This window comes from Humulus lupulus, chromosome 6, assembly GCF_963169125.1.
Source record: "Humulus lupulus chromosome 6, drHumLupu1.1, whole genome shotgun sequence".
Classification (NCBI taxonomy): domain Eukaryota; kingdom Viridiplantae; phylum Streptophyta; class Magnoliopsida; order Rosales; family Cannabaceae; genus Humulus; species Humulus lupulus.
Window position 1 is genome coordinate 62,563,074 of NC_084798.1, and position 18,524 is coordinate 62,581,597.

The 18,524-nt window shown below is 35.8% G+C and overlaps 1 protein-coding gene across 1 annotated transcript; it reads left to right on the plus strand.

Annotated features, from left to right (window-relative positions):
* Positions 1 to 5,251: 5,251 nt before the first annotated feature.
* On the plus strand, positions 5,252 to 5,926 carry LOC133785148 (uncharacterized). The gene is made up of 2 exons (XM_062224405.1): positions 5,252 to 5,459; positions 5,622 to 5,926. The coding sequence occupies exons 1-2, from the start codon at positions 5,252 to 5,254 to the stop codon at positions 5,924 to 5,926; spliced, it is 513 nt and encodes a 170-aa protein (XP_062080389.1).
* The last annotated feature ends 12,598 nt before the right edge of the window (positions 5,927 to 18,524 follow it).

An 18,524-nucleotide genomic window follows, 5' to 3' on the forward strand; every position in this document is an offset into this window, starting at 1 on the left:
CTTTTAACTCTTATTATTAATATCTTTAAAATGTTAGAGGAGTTTGAATATCTTAAATATTCATCCATAGAGAAGTAGGTTCTGAGATTAAAATTGTGTGCTGCGGTGATAACGGAAGGTTGAAAACTTGTGTGTATTAGTGAAGTAGGTTCTAGAAAATTTGTTTGTGTGCTGCGGTGATATAAGGAAGAAAATTATTGTGTGTTGTTTGAATTTTTTGACTTGGTATTGATAGATGGTTAGGTAAGCTTTTATATGAATAGATTAGATTTTTCATTATATGTATAGATTAGATTTTTCATTTAGTCATATTGTTTTCATTATTTCCATATGTATAGATTAGATTTAATTGCCACAACCCAAGCTAAAATCTTGTCTTTGATCAAAACCCAATTAGTTAGTGGCTACTATTTTAGAATCTAATTTTTAAATTAAACACAACACTAGAATCTCTTGAACTAGGGACTAGTAAATGGATAGAAAATAAACCAGCAGAATTAACAAAAAATGGTGGTCAAGACTTGTGTTTAGATAAGCCTCCAATAAGAAAGACTTGTGTTAGAAGTTGTCTGGGCTGTTAGGTTGGGAAGATATTGTAGATAGAGAGTGAGATTTACTTAGACAAGAATTTGGCAATCTTTGGGAAAGGGGAGCCTCTCAATCTAACTCAACCTTGTAATGTTTAGGGTTTTGGTCTATACCAGCACTGTCTATTAATTAATAATGAGGAATTTCAGTAGTTCTCTCTAGTTTTTGGTTCCTCAAAAATTACTATAAGGTTTTCAATCAAAGGAAAATCTATCTAAAATAAGTGAAACTCACTCTGCCTTACTGATTTCAACATAAATCTCCATAATAAAATGCAAACAAGCTTTTCAAGCCACAAAAACAAAAGTAATTTACACATTCATAAATTGTACACAATATTTTACTATTTATTATCTTTAATATTGATTTCAAAATGAATCCTTCTCTAATTCTGTAGTGCAGCTGAAGGAGAGCATTAACTAAACTATTTGTATAGTTTTTAGTTAAAAGAAACTGAATACAAAACTAAGACTTAGAGCAGGATTCATTCTGAGATCAATACTACAAAACTTACATAATAAGACCAAAATCATCAGCAATCCCTTACAATCGTGTACAGACAGAGAATATAATATACAATCTGACTCAAAATTACAAATCTATGAAACAAGTATTAGATAGTGTACCCCATGGAACCCCTTTGCTAGCTTGAAAATCTTACCCTTGTTCGTTGTTGAAACTTCATTTTACTGCAAAATCAAACACACATGCACTTCCTACAAATTAAAATCAGTCAAAAAGTCTGAAGTTCCTTAAGTAAGAACTTTGAGGCAGTTTCGCAATAGATTGCCAAACCAAACCAAAATGTATTCTGATGATCTATATAGCCTATAAGTAGGTCCAAACAAAGTGAGTACAATAGATTGAATTTATAATGTATACTAATAGAAAATGGTCACACTAACAAACAGATGGCTAGGTACGCTTCTTAAATTGGCCCTGAATTGTGAGATATATGACACTTGTTTTGTTAAAAATGATGTTTAAATGCATGCTCATTCCATAAGAAACAGTGGCTGATATGATTAGTATAACAAAAAATAGAAAGCCATAATTTAAAAGAAAACCAAGAAATGAAATATAATAATAAAAATAATAATCTTGAGCAAAAATATAATAACAAAAAAAACAAAAGAGATCAATGTCTTTTCCTTTTTCTTTCCTTTTGGTTGGTTACCACCATTTGGATCATATAACCAATTGTTTTTACAGATTGAAAAGACTGAATTAATCATATTGTACTCTCAAGAGGAACAAGTTCTTAAGAGCACATGATGTAGAGTCTGCTGCCCACTAGACATAATATCCCTTTTTTTCTTAATCAAATTAAAAGGGCCAGTGCCCACTAGGCCTTTTCATTGATATATTTACAACCCACAAAACAATTGAGGTCGAAAATAACAATATGGTCAACTTCTCTATTAAACAACATTGACTTAATGGCCTTTCTTTTCTTCTTCTTCTTCTACAACTAACCCCAAAACAATAAAGGAATTCTTCCATTTTTAATCATTCATAGGATAAATAGCAAATATAGGATATTTAACTGAAGAAAATGATCTTTTTAACTGGTATGACCTGAAATTCTTTTTTAAGATGACCTAAAATTCAACCAAGGCATGTTTTCTTTTAAAAGCATGTGTGTTAATCACCTTGTCATGACCTTGAAATTACAACCGCAAATAATGTGATTGTCTTGTCTAACAGTTGTTAAACCCAGACAAAAAACAAGATTTTATTAAGAGAACAACATCAAATTCAAATTCGTTGGAGATGGGTAAAAGTTGGATCCATCTTAACAGGTTAGTAACCAAAATCATATATTTTATTTTGGGTATAAGTTTAAGTGTCAGTGCTTGATTATTAGCGTATGCTCTAAAATTGTAGAGCAACGGTGGAATATGAGCAAAAAGCTAGGGAGTTTGTACCAGAACCTTACTTATTTCGTCCTAATAATGCGATGCTTACAATACAAGAAGCAGTTGGTTCCACAGTTGCATGGCCTTTTAAAAAAGTTATTCCAAGAGGTACATTTTCATACTAAAAAAATAACCAATGTCTTATAATTTAGTGTTTGGTTTCTTTGTTTGCTTTGGTGTAGTTGTGAATTCATTATTTTGTATGTGGTGTCCTTTCTTGGATATAATTTCCATAGCATTTTTCTTGAAGTAATTTGTGATGCTAGATAATAACAATAAAATATTTCTTTGTTTATTTTGCAGATGTGACAAGCGAAGTAGAAAAGGATACTTAAGACTCCTTGAAAGTAATAACTTTGTTTATTTATTTGTGTTGAAAGTAGTAACTTTTAACTATGTTGAATATTTAAGACTCCTTGAATACTTAAAGAACATTTTGTTGTTGATGACATTGTTGAATGTTTTAAACTAATTTGTGGATTGTTAATACAATGTTGAATGTTCTTACTTTTTGTTATTTGAAAATCAAGTTCAGTTGATGATGCTAGTATATATTAGAAAGCTAATTTTAATTATATAAAAAAATTAAAATATAATAGAATAAATTAGTGTTATATAAATAATATATATAATGAGAATTTAAACATATCTAAATATAACAATAATACGAAAATTGTGTTATAATATCTATTACAATAACACTTTTTATGCAAAGAATTGTGTTATGCAAACTTCATTATATAACACAAATAATGTGTTATACTAAAGTGTCGTATAACACAAAAAATGTGTTATACTAAAGTGTAGTATAACACAAAAAAAATGTTATATAATCGACTATAAATAACATAATTCAACACTTATCTATATATTAAAATAACACAGAAATTGTGTTATCGTTGACAGTACAATAACACATCTGTATAACACTGATAAAGTGTTATGTAAAGTACCCTGACCTACGATAACATAGTCGGTCTTAACACATCCGAAAGTGTTATCGTATGTTTTGATAACACATTTTGATAACACATTTTTGGTGTTATTAAAATAATTTTTTCTTGTAGTGTGGGGCATAATTACTATTGTTTTCTAGATGGGTACTCAGGTTATCATCCGATTGTAATTGCACAGGAGGATCAAGAGCAAACAACTTTTACATGTCATTCGGTCTATGCAATGCACCTGCCACATTTCAACAGTGTATGATGGCAATATTCTCTGACATGGTTGAGAAAGGGATTGCGATTTTTATGGATGATTTTTCAGTTTATGGGTCTTCTTTTGACAAGTGTTTGACTAATTTGGAGTTGGTTTTGAGGAGATGTGAAGAGTTGCATTTAGTACTTAATTGGGAGAAGTGCCACTTTATGGTGAATGAAGGAATTGTATTGGGGCACAAGATTTCTAAGAAAGGCATTGAAGTGGGTCGGGCCAAGATTTCTACGATAGAGAATTTGCCACCTCCAGTTTCAGTTAAAGGAGTGAGGAGTTTCTTGGGCCATGTGGGATTTTATCAGAGATTTATCAAAGATTTCTCCAAGGTCTCGAAGCTGCTGTCCACCTTGATATTGAATGGGGTTTCGTTGGATTTTGATGAGAAGTGTCACAAAGCTTTTAAGATACTTTAGGATAAATTGATTTCGACACCTATAGTTGTAGCACCTCAATGGGATTTTCCATTTGAATTGATGTGTGACGCCAGTGATTTTGCAGTTGGGGCAGTGTTGGGACAAAGAGTTGACAAGGTATTTAGAACGATTTATTATGCAAGTCATACCTTGAATGATTCTCAAATTAATTATGCAACTACGGAGAAGGAGCTGTTGGCCATAGTGTTTGCCTTTGATAAGTTTAGGCTGTACTTGATTGGGAATAAAGTGGTTGTTTACACAGATCATTCCGCGATAAAATATCTTATGACCAAGAAAGATTCCAAGCCTCGTCTTATTCGATGGATTTTGTTGTTACAAGAATTTGATGTGGAAATTAAGGATAATAAGGGCACACAAAATTTGGTGGCTGATCACTTGTCTAGATTGGAGGTTGATGAGGATTATTTTGATAAAAAACATCATATTAATGATTCTTTTCCTGATGAGTAGTTGTTTGAAGTAAGTGTTTGTAAAGATGTTCCATGGTTTGCAGACTATGTAAATTTTTTGGCTGCAAAGGTTATACCTCCTGAGATGTCAAGGCAATAATTGAAGAAATTCTATTCGGAGATGAAGCACTATTACTGGGAGGAGCCTATTCTGTATAAACATTATCCTGATCAAGTTATTAGAAGATGTGTGCCCGAAGAGGAGATGTTGTTAATCTTGACTCACTGTCATACGTTGCATTGTGGCGGTCATTTCAGAGGAACAAGGACAGCAGGGAAAGTTTTGCAGAGTGGGTTTTACTGGCCTACATTATTTAAAGATGCTAATGCTTTTGTCAAAAGTTGTGATCGTTGTCAACGTACTGGGAATATATCAAGAAGAGATCAAATGCATATGACTGGTATTTTGGAAGTCGAGTTTTTTGACGTTTGGGGAGTAGACTTTATGGGACCTTTCCCGTCATCGTATAATAACAAGTACATTTTGCTTGCGGTGGACTATGTTTCTAAATGGGTAGAAGCTGCAACAACTCCTACTTGTGATGGGAAAGAGGTACTTAGATTCCTTCACAAAAATATCTTCACTCAGTTCGGCACCCCCAGAGAAATTATTAGTGATAGGGGAAGTCATTTTTGCAACATGTCGTTCACTGCTCTTTGTGCTCGCTACGATGTTCATCATCGAAAAGCATTGTTTTATCATCCAATTGCGAATGGCCAAGCCGAGGTGTCAAATAGGGAGATTAAATGTATTTTGGAAAAGACTGTAAATACGTCAAGGAAAGATTGGTCAAAGAATCTTGATGATTCACTTTGGGCTGATCACACTACATCTAAAACTCCGATTGGTATGTCACCATATCGATTGGTGTTTGGTAAGGCATGTCACTTATTTGTAGAACTTGAGCACAAAGCTTACTAGGCTGGGAAAAAGTTAAACATTGATCTCTTTATGGCAGGACAAAATAAGCTTATGAAGTTAAACGAGTTTGATGAATTCTGAAATGAAGCTTATGAGAATGCGATAATTTTTAAAAACAAGTCGAAGGCCTTTCATGATAAGCAGATATTGAGGAAGGATTTTCAACCAGGAGATAAAGTTCTGCTATTTAATTCAAGACTTAAGCTTTTTCCTGGTAAATTGAAGTCGAGATGGCCAGGACCGTACACGGTAGGTTCTTCTCTTTGTTATGGAGCAGTGCAAGTTCATAGTGGGAAGACAAGACACTTTAAGGTGAATGGTCAGAGATTGAAGCATTATTTGGAAGGCCCAGTGGAAAAATGCAAGTCCGTGGGGATTTTGGAACCAATTTGATTTGAATACAAACAAGAGTTTGGCAAAAAGACATTAAAGACAACACTCTTAGGAGGCATTCCTAAGTTTATTTTTTTATTTCTTTTGTATTTTAAATTTATGATTTTTGTTTTTATTTGGTTTGGAACAATGTTTAGGGAATTTGTTTTAGTGATTATTTTTAGTTTTAATTAGAAAAAATTTGATGTATTGAATGAACCGTGAAAAAGGTGAAAAAAACGTAAGAGTTTACAAGAAAAAGGTTAGAAAAATGTTAATTTGTCAGGAAGTAGCGCTATAACGCTTGGAAGGAGGTGCTATGGCGCTAGTTACAAAGAAGATTGGAGAATTTTTTTTCGAGCCCCAGCGCTACAGTGCTATGAATAGGGTGTTATGGCACTTATCTCAGACCCTCAGGGATATTTTTTATTTGGTCCTTAGCACTACAGCGCTGGTTTAGTAGCGCTATGGCGCTATACTCAGAACCGAAGGGCCCAGAAACTCAGTAGTAGCACTATAGCGCTGCATGTGTAGTGCTACAATGCTCTAGTATAGATTTTTTTTTAAAAAGAAAGGGTTTCAAATTTCCTTTCCCCAAACCCTCATTTTTTCTTCTCCTTTCTGTGTTCTCTCCATCCCAACACCCCAAAGCCTCCATAGATCCTCCATTACACCCTCCTTCCAGAAAATCTAATCATATCTTCCATTTATCTTCTTCATTTTCTCTTCCCTCTCAGCCCTTTTGTCAATTTCTCACTTTACCTTTAAAATTCTTACCTTTAACATCACTTTCAATTTCCAAATTCCATTTTGGAACCATAAAAATTCAAAGTTTTAATTTCTTAAAGAAGATTTAAATTTTCAAGGGGCTTTACTCAATCAAGCATAAGGGAAACCATTTCAAGGGTTAGCAAGTGGTTTCAATCCCTTTTATTCTAAGATTTTTTGCTGCATTTGGGATTGGGTAAATTTGTTGCTTGCTTTTGGAAAAGTTTAGTTTTGTTGCTGTTATTTGGGGAACTTGGATGTTGTGTTTTGTGAAATTGAATTTATAGGGTGGTTGTGAAGAAGGAAACTAGTTAATTTCAGGGGAGGTGCTGTCAAATTTTTCTGGGTTGGTGTTATTGAGAGTGTAGATAATGGCTCCTAAAAGTAGAGTGGGAAGGAATAAGGATAAGGGGAAAGGCCAAGTTTCTGCTTCCCAACAAAGGGGTGATAGCTCGGAGCAAGAGTATGATGAAACTAGGTTTATAAATTTTCAAGCTCAAGAGCGTTATGAAAAGTTTGTTAGAAAAACATTGATTCTTGAACGTGTGGTGGAATATCAATCTGACCCTTTTGATCATCAGATTTTCGAATTAGGTAGAGCTAATCTCGCAGCTCGAAAGTGGGACAATTTTGTGACAAAATTGGCGCAGGCAAATGTATCATTAGTGTATGAGTTTTATGCCAATTTACGAAATAAACACAATGATAAAGTTTTTGTTAGAGGTAAGTGAATCCCTTTTACGGCTGAAGTCATTAATAAGGTTTTCAACGTCCCACATATAAAAGAGCAAGAAGAGGAATAAACAAGATTTTTGAAGGGCTATATCGATTATAATACTGTGGCTGAAAAATTATGTTTTAAAGGTGCTCCTTGGAATTTATCTGGCACTTTACCTAAAATTATAGCGTCTTGTCAACTGAATATTGAGGCTAGATTTTGGGCTTTCTTTGTTTGTGCTCAGTTTATGTCACTAAGTCATGTGTCTGATATGACTAAAGATCGAGTATTACTGATGTATGCGCTCAAGACAGGAATGACTATTAATGAGGGTTCATGGATTAAGGAAAACATTGAGTTCATTGAAAAGGGCCATACCAGTGGAGGTTTGGGCCATGGATCTGTCATCACAATGTTATGTTATAAGGCTGGAGTTCCAGAGTTTGTTACTGATATTTATCAATCGTTGCAGCAACCTTTTTCGATTACTTTGATGAAGGATTATCACGAGCCTGCTCTATATGTGTCACAAACGAGAAAAAAGGGTAAACGTCGTGTGGAAACGGAGGTGGAAGAAGAGGTTGATCCGGTGATGCAGGGAGGTAGTAGTGACTAGAGCATGAAGAATGTCAGTAATAAGTTGAATTATCTTATCCAACAAAAGAAAAATATATGGTTCAGTAGCAGCACATGATGAATCAATACATGGGCCAACGGTACGAATACAAGGTGAACCATGTGGTTCGCTTAAACAACCTGGTGAGTCGGTGGTCTTTAAATGAATTGAATCAAACTTATTTTTCTCCACCACCACCGTATCCACCATATTCTCCATTCTACTCTCTGCCTCAATCATTTGTGGGATTTCGAGAACCACAGCTTCCACAATCTCGACCTTTAGAGAGACCTTCGTCGGTGGTCTTTAAATGAATTGAATCAAACTTATTTTGCTCCACCACCACCGTATCCACCATATTCTCCATTCTACTCTCTGCCTCAATCATTTGTGGGAATTCGAGAACCACAGCTTCCACAATCTCGACCTTTAGAGGGACCATCGTCTCAGCCGCCACAACCGCCATACTGAGGTGGCTAACAGGTAAGTCTCTGTTCTCATTCTTTCTGTACTTAACATTGGGGACAATGTTTAGTTTTATGTTTGGGGGAGAGATTTATTTCTATTATTTTTTTTGATGCGTTTGCGTTTTACGATTTGCTTGTTTTTAATTTTCATTAGTTGTTTGTTTTGAGTCATGTTTTAGAGTATAAATTAAGTATATAATAATTGCCATTTAAATATGATTGACAGTTTTGTAGTATAATAATCCAAAGAAAAAGTTGATGTGCTTATGAAACAATCTGTGTGCTCGGTTAGATTACTTTTTCTTTTCACTGTGATGTGTTGACATTACAGATCTATTACTCATAAATTGCAATTGTTATAATTGAGTTATTTTATGCATGTCGAATTTGGATTGTGGATTGAAATAAATTATAGAACCTGTTTGCTTACTATTTGAGATGAAATTTGAAACAATGCACATTTAGGAAAATGATATAGGAAATTTTTTTGGACTGGTTGTACCTTTCAAGCTAACCCTATAAAATTTTATCCTTATAACCATTTTATTGATTAACACATTCTTTTGAGCCTAACTCTGAAATGAAATACCATTTACTCTTTTTGACCCATACCATGAGAAGGAAAATTATTATATGAGGGGAGTGAATGTGTAATGGGATGTTTGTATTATGTGTTATTAAGAAAATTAATTGTGATTGAGAAAAAAAATTAAAGAAAGAAAAGGAAAACAAAGTGAAAAATGATTATGCTCCCAAACAATTATCTATTGAAAAATCAAAGTTTGGGGGAGTGTATTGAAAAAAAAGAACAAAAAAATATTCTCAATCATTGCACAGAAAAAAGGGGTAATAAGGGATGAGAGGTGTGAAATTTTAGGGAAAGTCTATTGAGTTGGATTGCTTGTAGTATGATTAAGCCTAAAAATGTCTCTTTATTTACCTATACCTAAGCCTTCTATTACAACCTTTGTAAAGTCTTATTGATTCTTATTTGTGCATTTGTTTATATTAATGGAGAATAGTAAGTAGTGCAGGCATATGGAATAACTTGGTTATGTGGTTAGTTGGTGAGAATTTGATGTGCATATAATGGTTCAATTATTTTATTTGTGATTTATGAGTAAATGAGCTTTGGTGTTGATAGATTGCAGTGAAAGGGTGATGCAATTGAGATTGAAAATCTAGATTAATATTTTAAATAGCATGATTGTTTTTCCTGAAGAATTGTATATGCATAGCAGTCTTAGTGTTTAAATTGGTTAGTTATGTCAACTTGGTTTGTTTAGATTTGAGTCTAGTTAGATTTTTTACTCGAGGGCGAGTAAAGGCTTAGTTTAGGGGAGTTTGCTAAACGAGTTTTAGGCTCGTTTATGGTCTAGCTTTTAGGTTGGTTTTCATTAGTTTAGGATTATTTTATTGCAGAATTATGCTCGTTTGTTCATGTTTCAGGTTTTCCATGCTAAGTTGTTGAAAAGAGTGGAATGAAGTGAAAGTGGAAGAAAATATAGTTAATTTGGAGAAAATCATGTTTTTCGGGGTCGATATGTACGAGTTATGTTACTGTCAATAGCGCTACAACACTATCAAAGTAGCGCCACATCGCTAGGGAGGAGATGATGAAGTTTGAATGAATCTGTAAGTAGCGCCCCAGCGCTACAAAGCCAGCACTACATCGCTATCAAGAACAGCAAAGCAGCGCCCCAGTGCTACATCAAGGGAGCTACAATGCCAGTGAAATAATTTTTAGGGTATCTTGGCTCTGACTATAGCGCTACAGTGGTCAATACTCAACGCTACAACGCTGTCAATGCATTTTTCAGATTTTGAACCACTTTTTGAAGGGCAAAACGGTCTTTTCACTTAGGAATCTTGGGAGACTATTTAAGCAACATTATTCTGCGATTTTGATAGGCAGTTCTGATTTTGTAAAACCCTAGATCTAGAAAAACTGCTGCTTTAGATTGTTTTTCTGGTTTTAACTTTCTGGATTTTTTTTCATCTGAATTCCTTAGATTATTTTCTATGAGTAATTATTTGAATGTTATTTCGATCATGTTATCTATGAACTAATTTCATTTATCTAGGGATTAATGTAGTCACTAGGATTTCTATTTAATTTTATTATGATATTCTATTGATGCTTCTTCTCTATTCTAATCAATATGATGTTTATTTAATGTTGGTAAATATTTTATCACTATTTACTTGATTTAATGGTTTTGATTCAAAATTTGAAAGATGAGAATTGATTATGCTATCATTATATAGATATGGGTTGCATATTAATTGAATGAAAAGTTGATAAAATTAGTTCCTAGGCTTTTTATTATTGATTAGTTGATTCATTGTTTTGTTTTAAGTTAATTAAATTTTGTTCGTAGTTTAGAGTATTCATTTCAGTTTAATTATTCATCTAAATTTTAAATCACCAAATAGAATTTGAAAATCAATTAGTGGTATTTGGAAAGTAGTCTTTGTGGGATTGACACTCTACTTATTATATATTACTTGATTCGACCACGTATACTTGCATATAAATTTTCATAGATCACTAACTATGTGACCTAAGAAGGTCTTATGTGGCAACCAAAACTCGCATTTCTTGAACTTCACATACAGCATGTGTTCTCTTAACCTCTGTAGTACCAATCTGAGGTGTTGCTCGTGCTCTGTCTCTGTCCGAGAATATATCAATATATAGTCAATAAAGACAATCACAAACTGGTCTAGGTAGTCTTTGAACACTATGTTCATCAAATCCATAAATGCTACTGGGGCATTAGTCAATCCAAATGACATCACCAAAAACTCATAATGCCCGTACCTGGTGCAAAAAGTTGTCTTCAGTATATCCTCCTCTCTGATCCTCAACTGGAGATAACCAGATCGAAGATCTATCTTAGAGAACACCGTTCTACCCTGCAACTGATTAAGCATATCATCAATCCTTGGCAGAGGATATCTGTTCTTGATAGTCAACTTATTCAGTTTTTTGTAATTGATACACATCCTCAGAGAACCGTCATTTTTCTTCAAAAAGAGGACCGGTGCGCCCCATGGACAAAAGCTGGGTCTGATAAATCCCAAGTCTAGTAACTCTTGTAGTTGAACCTTTAGTTCCCTCAGCTCAGCTGGAGCCATTCTGTAAGGTGCCCTAGACACTGGCTCTGTCCCTGGTGCCAATTCAATTGCAAACTCAGTCTCCCTGTGTGGAGGTAACCTTGGCCGATCTTCTGGAAACATGTCCAGAAATTCACAGACTAATCGTTTCCGTTCTGGTTCTACTGGCACGACCTAAGTGGTATCATGTTAATAACAAGTTTCCTAATACGCAGCGAAATTGTGTGATGGGTTGGCTCAGTGTACAACAAAATTTTTGTAACATATTTAAACTACTTTTAAATATTCAGATCCATTAATATACATACATTAATCATAAATAAGAAAAGAATAAAGAACATATCTGTTGATGCCTATCAAGTGTCCTCACTATATTTTCGTAAAATAAACGATCTTCCTATCCAAGCTGTTCCCAAGTACTCACACCGAGATCTTCCACATCGTTCTCTACACCTCAAGAAGTGTGTGGGCACTTAGAGAATGAAGGATGGTATATTTATGATTCAACTTGATGTACTAAACACATGAGATCAAGAGAATAGGTCTGAGATTGGTTCTGTATCTTTTTCAGGGAGAGATGGAAAGTATCGTTTTTTTCTTAGAGCGAATAATTGAGTATTGAGTATATTTTTTTTTTCTGATAAGTCTAACTTATACATAAAATATTTAAGTTTAAAAAATAAATATGTAACCAACTACAATTTATCTTTTAATTAATTAATTATCTCATTAATGAAAATATCAAAATTATCTTTTTGAATTTTTCATTAATTAATTAATTAAATAAATAAAAGTGAAAAATTCATTCCCCGATTTCTATAAATGCATGCCACACATAGTTCAGGGATTGTGTGTGTCATACAACACCCTATAAAATAGGGGAATATGATTTTTCTACAATTATTTAATTATTTATTCAAACTACCTTATCAGATAAAATCCAACAACTTGATAATTAATTCAAATTTGAATCTATTATCTTTTTAACTAATTATCACATATAATTAATTATTTGAAAAAAATATTAGTCTTTTAAATTTAAATCCAATTTGAACTTGTCAGATTATTATCTCCCACTCAAATAAAGATATTTAATTAATTCTACTAACTAATTAAAACCAATTTTAATAAAATATTAATTTCAAAATTTAATATTCATTTTATTATAATTTTCAAAATTATAATAAATTAATTATTTATATAATTTCGAAAATTATACAATAATTAATTACTAATTAATTTCGATAATTACAACTAATTTGTAATTAATTAATTTATTGACCACGATTTTGGCCAACTGCGAGTAGACGCAAAAACGACAATAAACCTTGAATAGAAAGTAAATAACACAAGTAATTTTTATAGTGGTTCAGCCCCAATTTGTTGGTAATAGCCTAATCCACTTAAAGTTGTGATATATCTAGCCTATACTTAAGATCAGATGAACCTTATTCAACTAAGTTTCTCAAGTATAAGTAGGAAAATACAGTGTTTCTCTCTCTGAACTCTCAGAAAATGCTCCTAGAATGCCCCAAGTAATGGTCCCAAAGTCTCCAAACTAGAGAGTTTACTTTCAATCCCCAGATCCCTCTAAATGATCCAATGAGCCCTTTATTTATAGGCTCATGGATCGTACTTGAGAAATATCCCGTTTGATGGGGTCCTTGATTGTTCCAACCAACTTTAATTAATAAAATATAAATAAATTAAAATTACAACAATATAGCTATTACTTCGGGATATTTAAGAGATTCCTGCGGAAGATACGAGTGATTCAGGTTGAAGCTGTTACCGAGTCTTTACTGAAGAGTCATTGGACGATTAACTCCTGAGATTCTGATCGATCCGGTCGACCAAATCCATTCCCCGAAGTGAGTGGTCGTCCAAGGCATATCACTGGTCAGGCAAAGCGAATCACTGATCAACCATGGCATATGACTGGTCGGGCAAATCACACCATGTAAATTTATTTCTTGATCATCAATATCACACATTGACTATTAATGTGTCATCTATTGACCATGCATTGCCATTTTTCTATCCAATTGCCACGTCATTGAACAAAATTTTTTGGGATAACATTTGCTCCCCAAGTTTATTATCTGATTTCATCAAAGAATACAAAGGGGTCCTCACCCTCGGGCTCAAAGGTTACCATCTTCTTCTTCTAGTCTATCATTGCCCCATACTTCTCTAGCCAATCCACACCCAGAATTATGTCAAAATTTGTCATCTCTAGTTCTACAAAGTCAACTAATAAATCCTTGCCATCCACTGTAAATGGTCGTGATCTAACCCATCTCTTGGAAACCACTAACTCCCTAGTAGGAAACATCGTACAAAACCCCACAGGATAAAAGTCACATGGTCTACACAACCCATCTATAATCCTACTAGCAACAAAAGAGTGCATAGCACTCGAATCAATAAGAACAGTATAGAAGGTTCTAGCATTAGAAAGCTAACCTATAACCACCGAGGGACAAGCCTCGGCCTCTGCCTGGGTCAAGGTGAACACTCGAGCTGGCATCAGGCTATCCACCTTCTTTGGCTCCTTCTTTCTAGCTCTCAGGAATTCTTTCTTCAAGTGCCTCGTACTACAACAAACAAAACAAGCATTCGCCTGATATTCCCCAAAATGGTGCCTCCTGCACCTATCACACTCTGGAACTGCCCTCCATGTCTCACTGCCACTTTGGCGGCCCATCTGTATGCCCCGTGGCTTCCTATCTGGCCCTGGAGCTGAAACTATGTCCGAAGTCTTTCTTTTCTGATCACTGGGGCCTCCGCCCCTACCAAAACCTGGAAATGGAGGTCCCGACCTCCTAGAATCCCTTTTAGCTGCATTGTCATGCCAGATCTTGTTCTTTTCGCTCTCAACTATAAGCCCCTTCTCCACAGCCTATGTATAGGTAGTCACTCCTGTGACAGTAGTGATATGAACATCCCGGGCTATCATAGGTTGTAGCCCCAGAAGAAACCTCTCTCTTTAGGTCCCATCAGTGGGCTCCAGATCCCCAGCAAACTTTTCCAACTTGTCGAACTTCAGGGCGTAATCAGTCACTATCATGTTACCCTGAAGTAACCTGCTGAATTCCTCAGCCTTCCCAGCTTTAACCGCGTCATTATAGTACTTCTCATTGAATAGAATTCTGAACTCTTCCCATTCCATGGTGGTAACTGATCTAGTCTAGGATACCACCTCCCACAATATCCAGGCATCCTCCGAAAACATATAAGTGGTGCAGGCCACTCTCTCATTACCACCTACCATCATAAAATCCAAGATAGTGGTTATCATAGTCATCCATTGATCAGCCTTCAGTGGATCTGAGCCGCCCTCAAAGACTGGAGGGTGTTTCTTCCTAAACCTCTCGTACAGGGGTTCCCACCTATCTCCCCCAGCCTGGGGCATTACAACAGCTGGTACCTCTGGCTGTACCACTGTCGGTATCGCGGCCTATAGGTTCCCTGTTGGAACCTATTGCTATCTCCAGAGGTGTATCTCTTCCTCCTGCCTCTCCAATTTGGCTTGCATATCAGCAAGAACCTATTGCTAGTTTTCTGGAGCTGGCAGTGGGGCCTGGCCTTGGTCATTCCCTTCACTGGACTGTAACTCCTGGCCAGCCAATCTCCCCGACCTTCGAGGATTCATACTGTTGCCCAGTCCACCCTACAGAGATCAAACCAACCATTAGGTAAGTAATAACTATACCTTTTGCCACCTGACGGTCCAAGATCAACAGATAAAAAACAAGTGCAATGCTAATAAGCATGCCATCACGTAATATATTCATTCATAGTGCTAATAAGCTCTTCTTGATATCCATCAGCAATTAACAATACACATAGACATATCCAAGTATTAACACAAGTCTAACATAGCTAATAAGCATGTTCTTTCTTTCCTAGCCAGTGGTAACAGTGCTAATAATAATTTCCTAGCCTATATACAAATAATAACGCTAATAAGAGGTTCCCTTGCATCCACAAGCACTAACAATGCTAATAAGCATGTTCTTTATCATTCATGCAGCAGTCAAGGGCTAGGCCCTATCAGATTATCTCATGCTTCCTAAATAGACAAGCAAATAAGGCATTCATATCATGTTTAAGCATTTAAACATATAAACACACAATAGTTACTGAATCCTGAGTTGAACTTGTCTTTAGTGGGGAGTGTACATGCCCAACTAGTCTTCAGGAACCCTTAAACCTTGGCAGTTCTGATACCAAGTTGTAACGTCCTCCTAAACCAGGACCGTTACATTGTGTACTTTAAATTGTGTCAGACTTGCTAACCAAGTCATTTAGTTTAAAATGTGTAACTAAAGTTTGTGTCAAGGGTTAGGGTTAAAATTTTTGGTGAAAAGAACTATTGACTTTTATTTAAAAAGTTTCATACAGACATGGGATCCCAAAATATTACAACTAAAATTTTAAAAAGAGATATATACATCAAAAGTTACATTCAGCCGACCTAAGCGAAAACATAAGGCTACAACCTTAGTTTCTCTGAGATATTCCCGGCCATGGTGGTCGAGCACTCGCATATGTACACACCTTCACCGAAGCTCTCCAACACATGGCTGGTCAAGCTTTACCTTCCCCTTACATGCACCACAAGGCACTTGTGAGCAAAGGCTCAGCAAGAAAACTCAACATGTGAATAAATAAAGAATATAAACTTCCAGATACCATCTAACATGACCAGCAATATCAACCTACAATTACCATCATTCAGTTGCGAACAAGTTGTCATTGGACCAACTTAGGGCCGCTGCCCTAAATAGTTGGCTTTAGATCCAACCCCGAGCCTATGCCCTAGCTACATGATCATAGATTCACCTGGGGCCCTCACCCTTAGCTATGAAACACTAGCCGTAGAACAAGCCCAACCCCTTGGTTTACCATCGACCTTAGAGTCGACCAACGTAATAGTACGTTGCTGGTTTTGGCCTAAGCCTTTCAACCAACGCGCAACGCACCATTGCTGTCCTTGACTAATAAGTCAAGCCCTGATCCAGGATTACAAACCTCAATACAAAAACAGATATGGTTAGGCATATCCCAACATAATATGCATGTTGATCACAGAACACCATCGAATAATCATTCTCTCAATGCTAATCATATCTATATAACGAGGCTACCTATATAACGGGGCTTCATGCCCTAATTCAAGAATTCATACAACATTCATAAATCACCTAAGCAGATATCAACCAACATGTGAAGCAAAAGCTTAAATATAAATGTCCTTGGGGCCCAAGCCCTAGTCAAGATAATTGATAATAGTCGAGCCAAGCCTTAATCACATATAGCAGGTATTGGGTGTAGTTTTCTTACCTCAGGTTTAAGTAAGCGTAAATAAGAACTACCCTCAAGCACAATCCTCATTATGAGCCCCTAGCGATACCCTAGTCACAACCATAATATAGGATTCCATCAATAATGAGAAAATAAAGTCTTCTGGATCGAGTCCTAGCATCCAGGGCCTCGAGTTTCACTAATCCGGGTAGTGGAATTGATCCCGAGCCCTAAGGAAAAAGTTCCCGTTTAAAAACACATTCCCAAGGCCAAAATGCCCAAGCGGGTCGCGGCCTGGCCCTGAGGGTCGTGGCGTACCTCTCCTACCATAGAGCCTCCTTCCCTCCAGCAAGGGGCATGGGCCGTGACTTGCCCTTGAGAGTCACGATGCGCCCCATAGACAGAGGCCTCCCAAGGCCCTAGGTTCAGGTTGAATCGCGGCCCCTCAAGAACAAGGTCGCGACTTGGCCCCTCGAACCCAGATTTTCTTCCATTTTTAGCAGGCAAATTCAATCCAAACTAACCCAAATTCACCCCTAAACCATAATTCATTTACCACAATAGTTCTAACACCTTCCCAGCAACAAAACCCAACAGAAATCCAGCCTTAAATCTCATCCCAGCACTAGGCTAATTTTGAAGCTTAAAGGTTAAAGAACACTCTAATACAACCAAACAAACTCAGAATTTCAATGTCAAAATCACACTCTAGATTTTACCTCCACTGAAGATTAATTCTGCAAGCTGCAACAGAGCTAAGTCCCCAAGTTTAGGCTTCAATTCTTGTGTTTCTAGCCCAAATTCCTCCTTAGTTCTTCAATGGTTAACTAGAGGATGCTTAGAGAAGAAGAGAGTAAGGTGAGAGAGAAATAGTCAGCTTGGGAGAAGTATTTTGTGTTTCCGTCTTTAGTATCCTAAGCTTAAGTGACTTAAGTCAATCCCGAGGCTCGGGGTACCAAAAACGTCCCAAGAGGGAAACATGATCAAATTCCTCAATATTCCCTCCTAAACTCACTAACTTCAAATACATCTCCAATTATTCATTTCCATAACCTGATAACCTAATGAAATATCTAATACCCAAAATACCCCTTGATTCGCCCCGATTCAGGTATTGGGTCCCGTTGTGACTTTCCTGCTAACTTTCTCCCCAGGATCGCCTCATGCCGAGTAACCCAAATTAACCCACATAATAATGTGGTCTCTCACATATATCACATATATGAACATAGATATATAATTATGCCCGCAATAGGCCAAATTATCAGAGTTGCCTTTCTAAGAAGAAGCGGGCCCGCATGCATAGTCAATATTTCTAAACATGCTCAACTAACTATATAATCATATAATCCACATAATTACAATTAAATAAACCAAATTAGCACATAATTCCATATATTTCCATCTTGACCCCCTAATCAAGGCCCTAAGCCTTATTAAGTAATTTAGGGACGTTACAGGACTCTCAACCCAAACTCGAGTTCTCGGGGTAAAATTACCAAAACACTTATCTTAGAAACCCAAACCAGACTTAGAAAATTATTATTCTCAATAATAATTTATTCTTAATCTATGTCTGAAATTTCATGTCTAAACTCCAAATATTTCTTAAGAGACAAA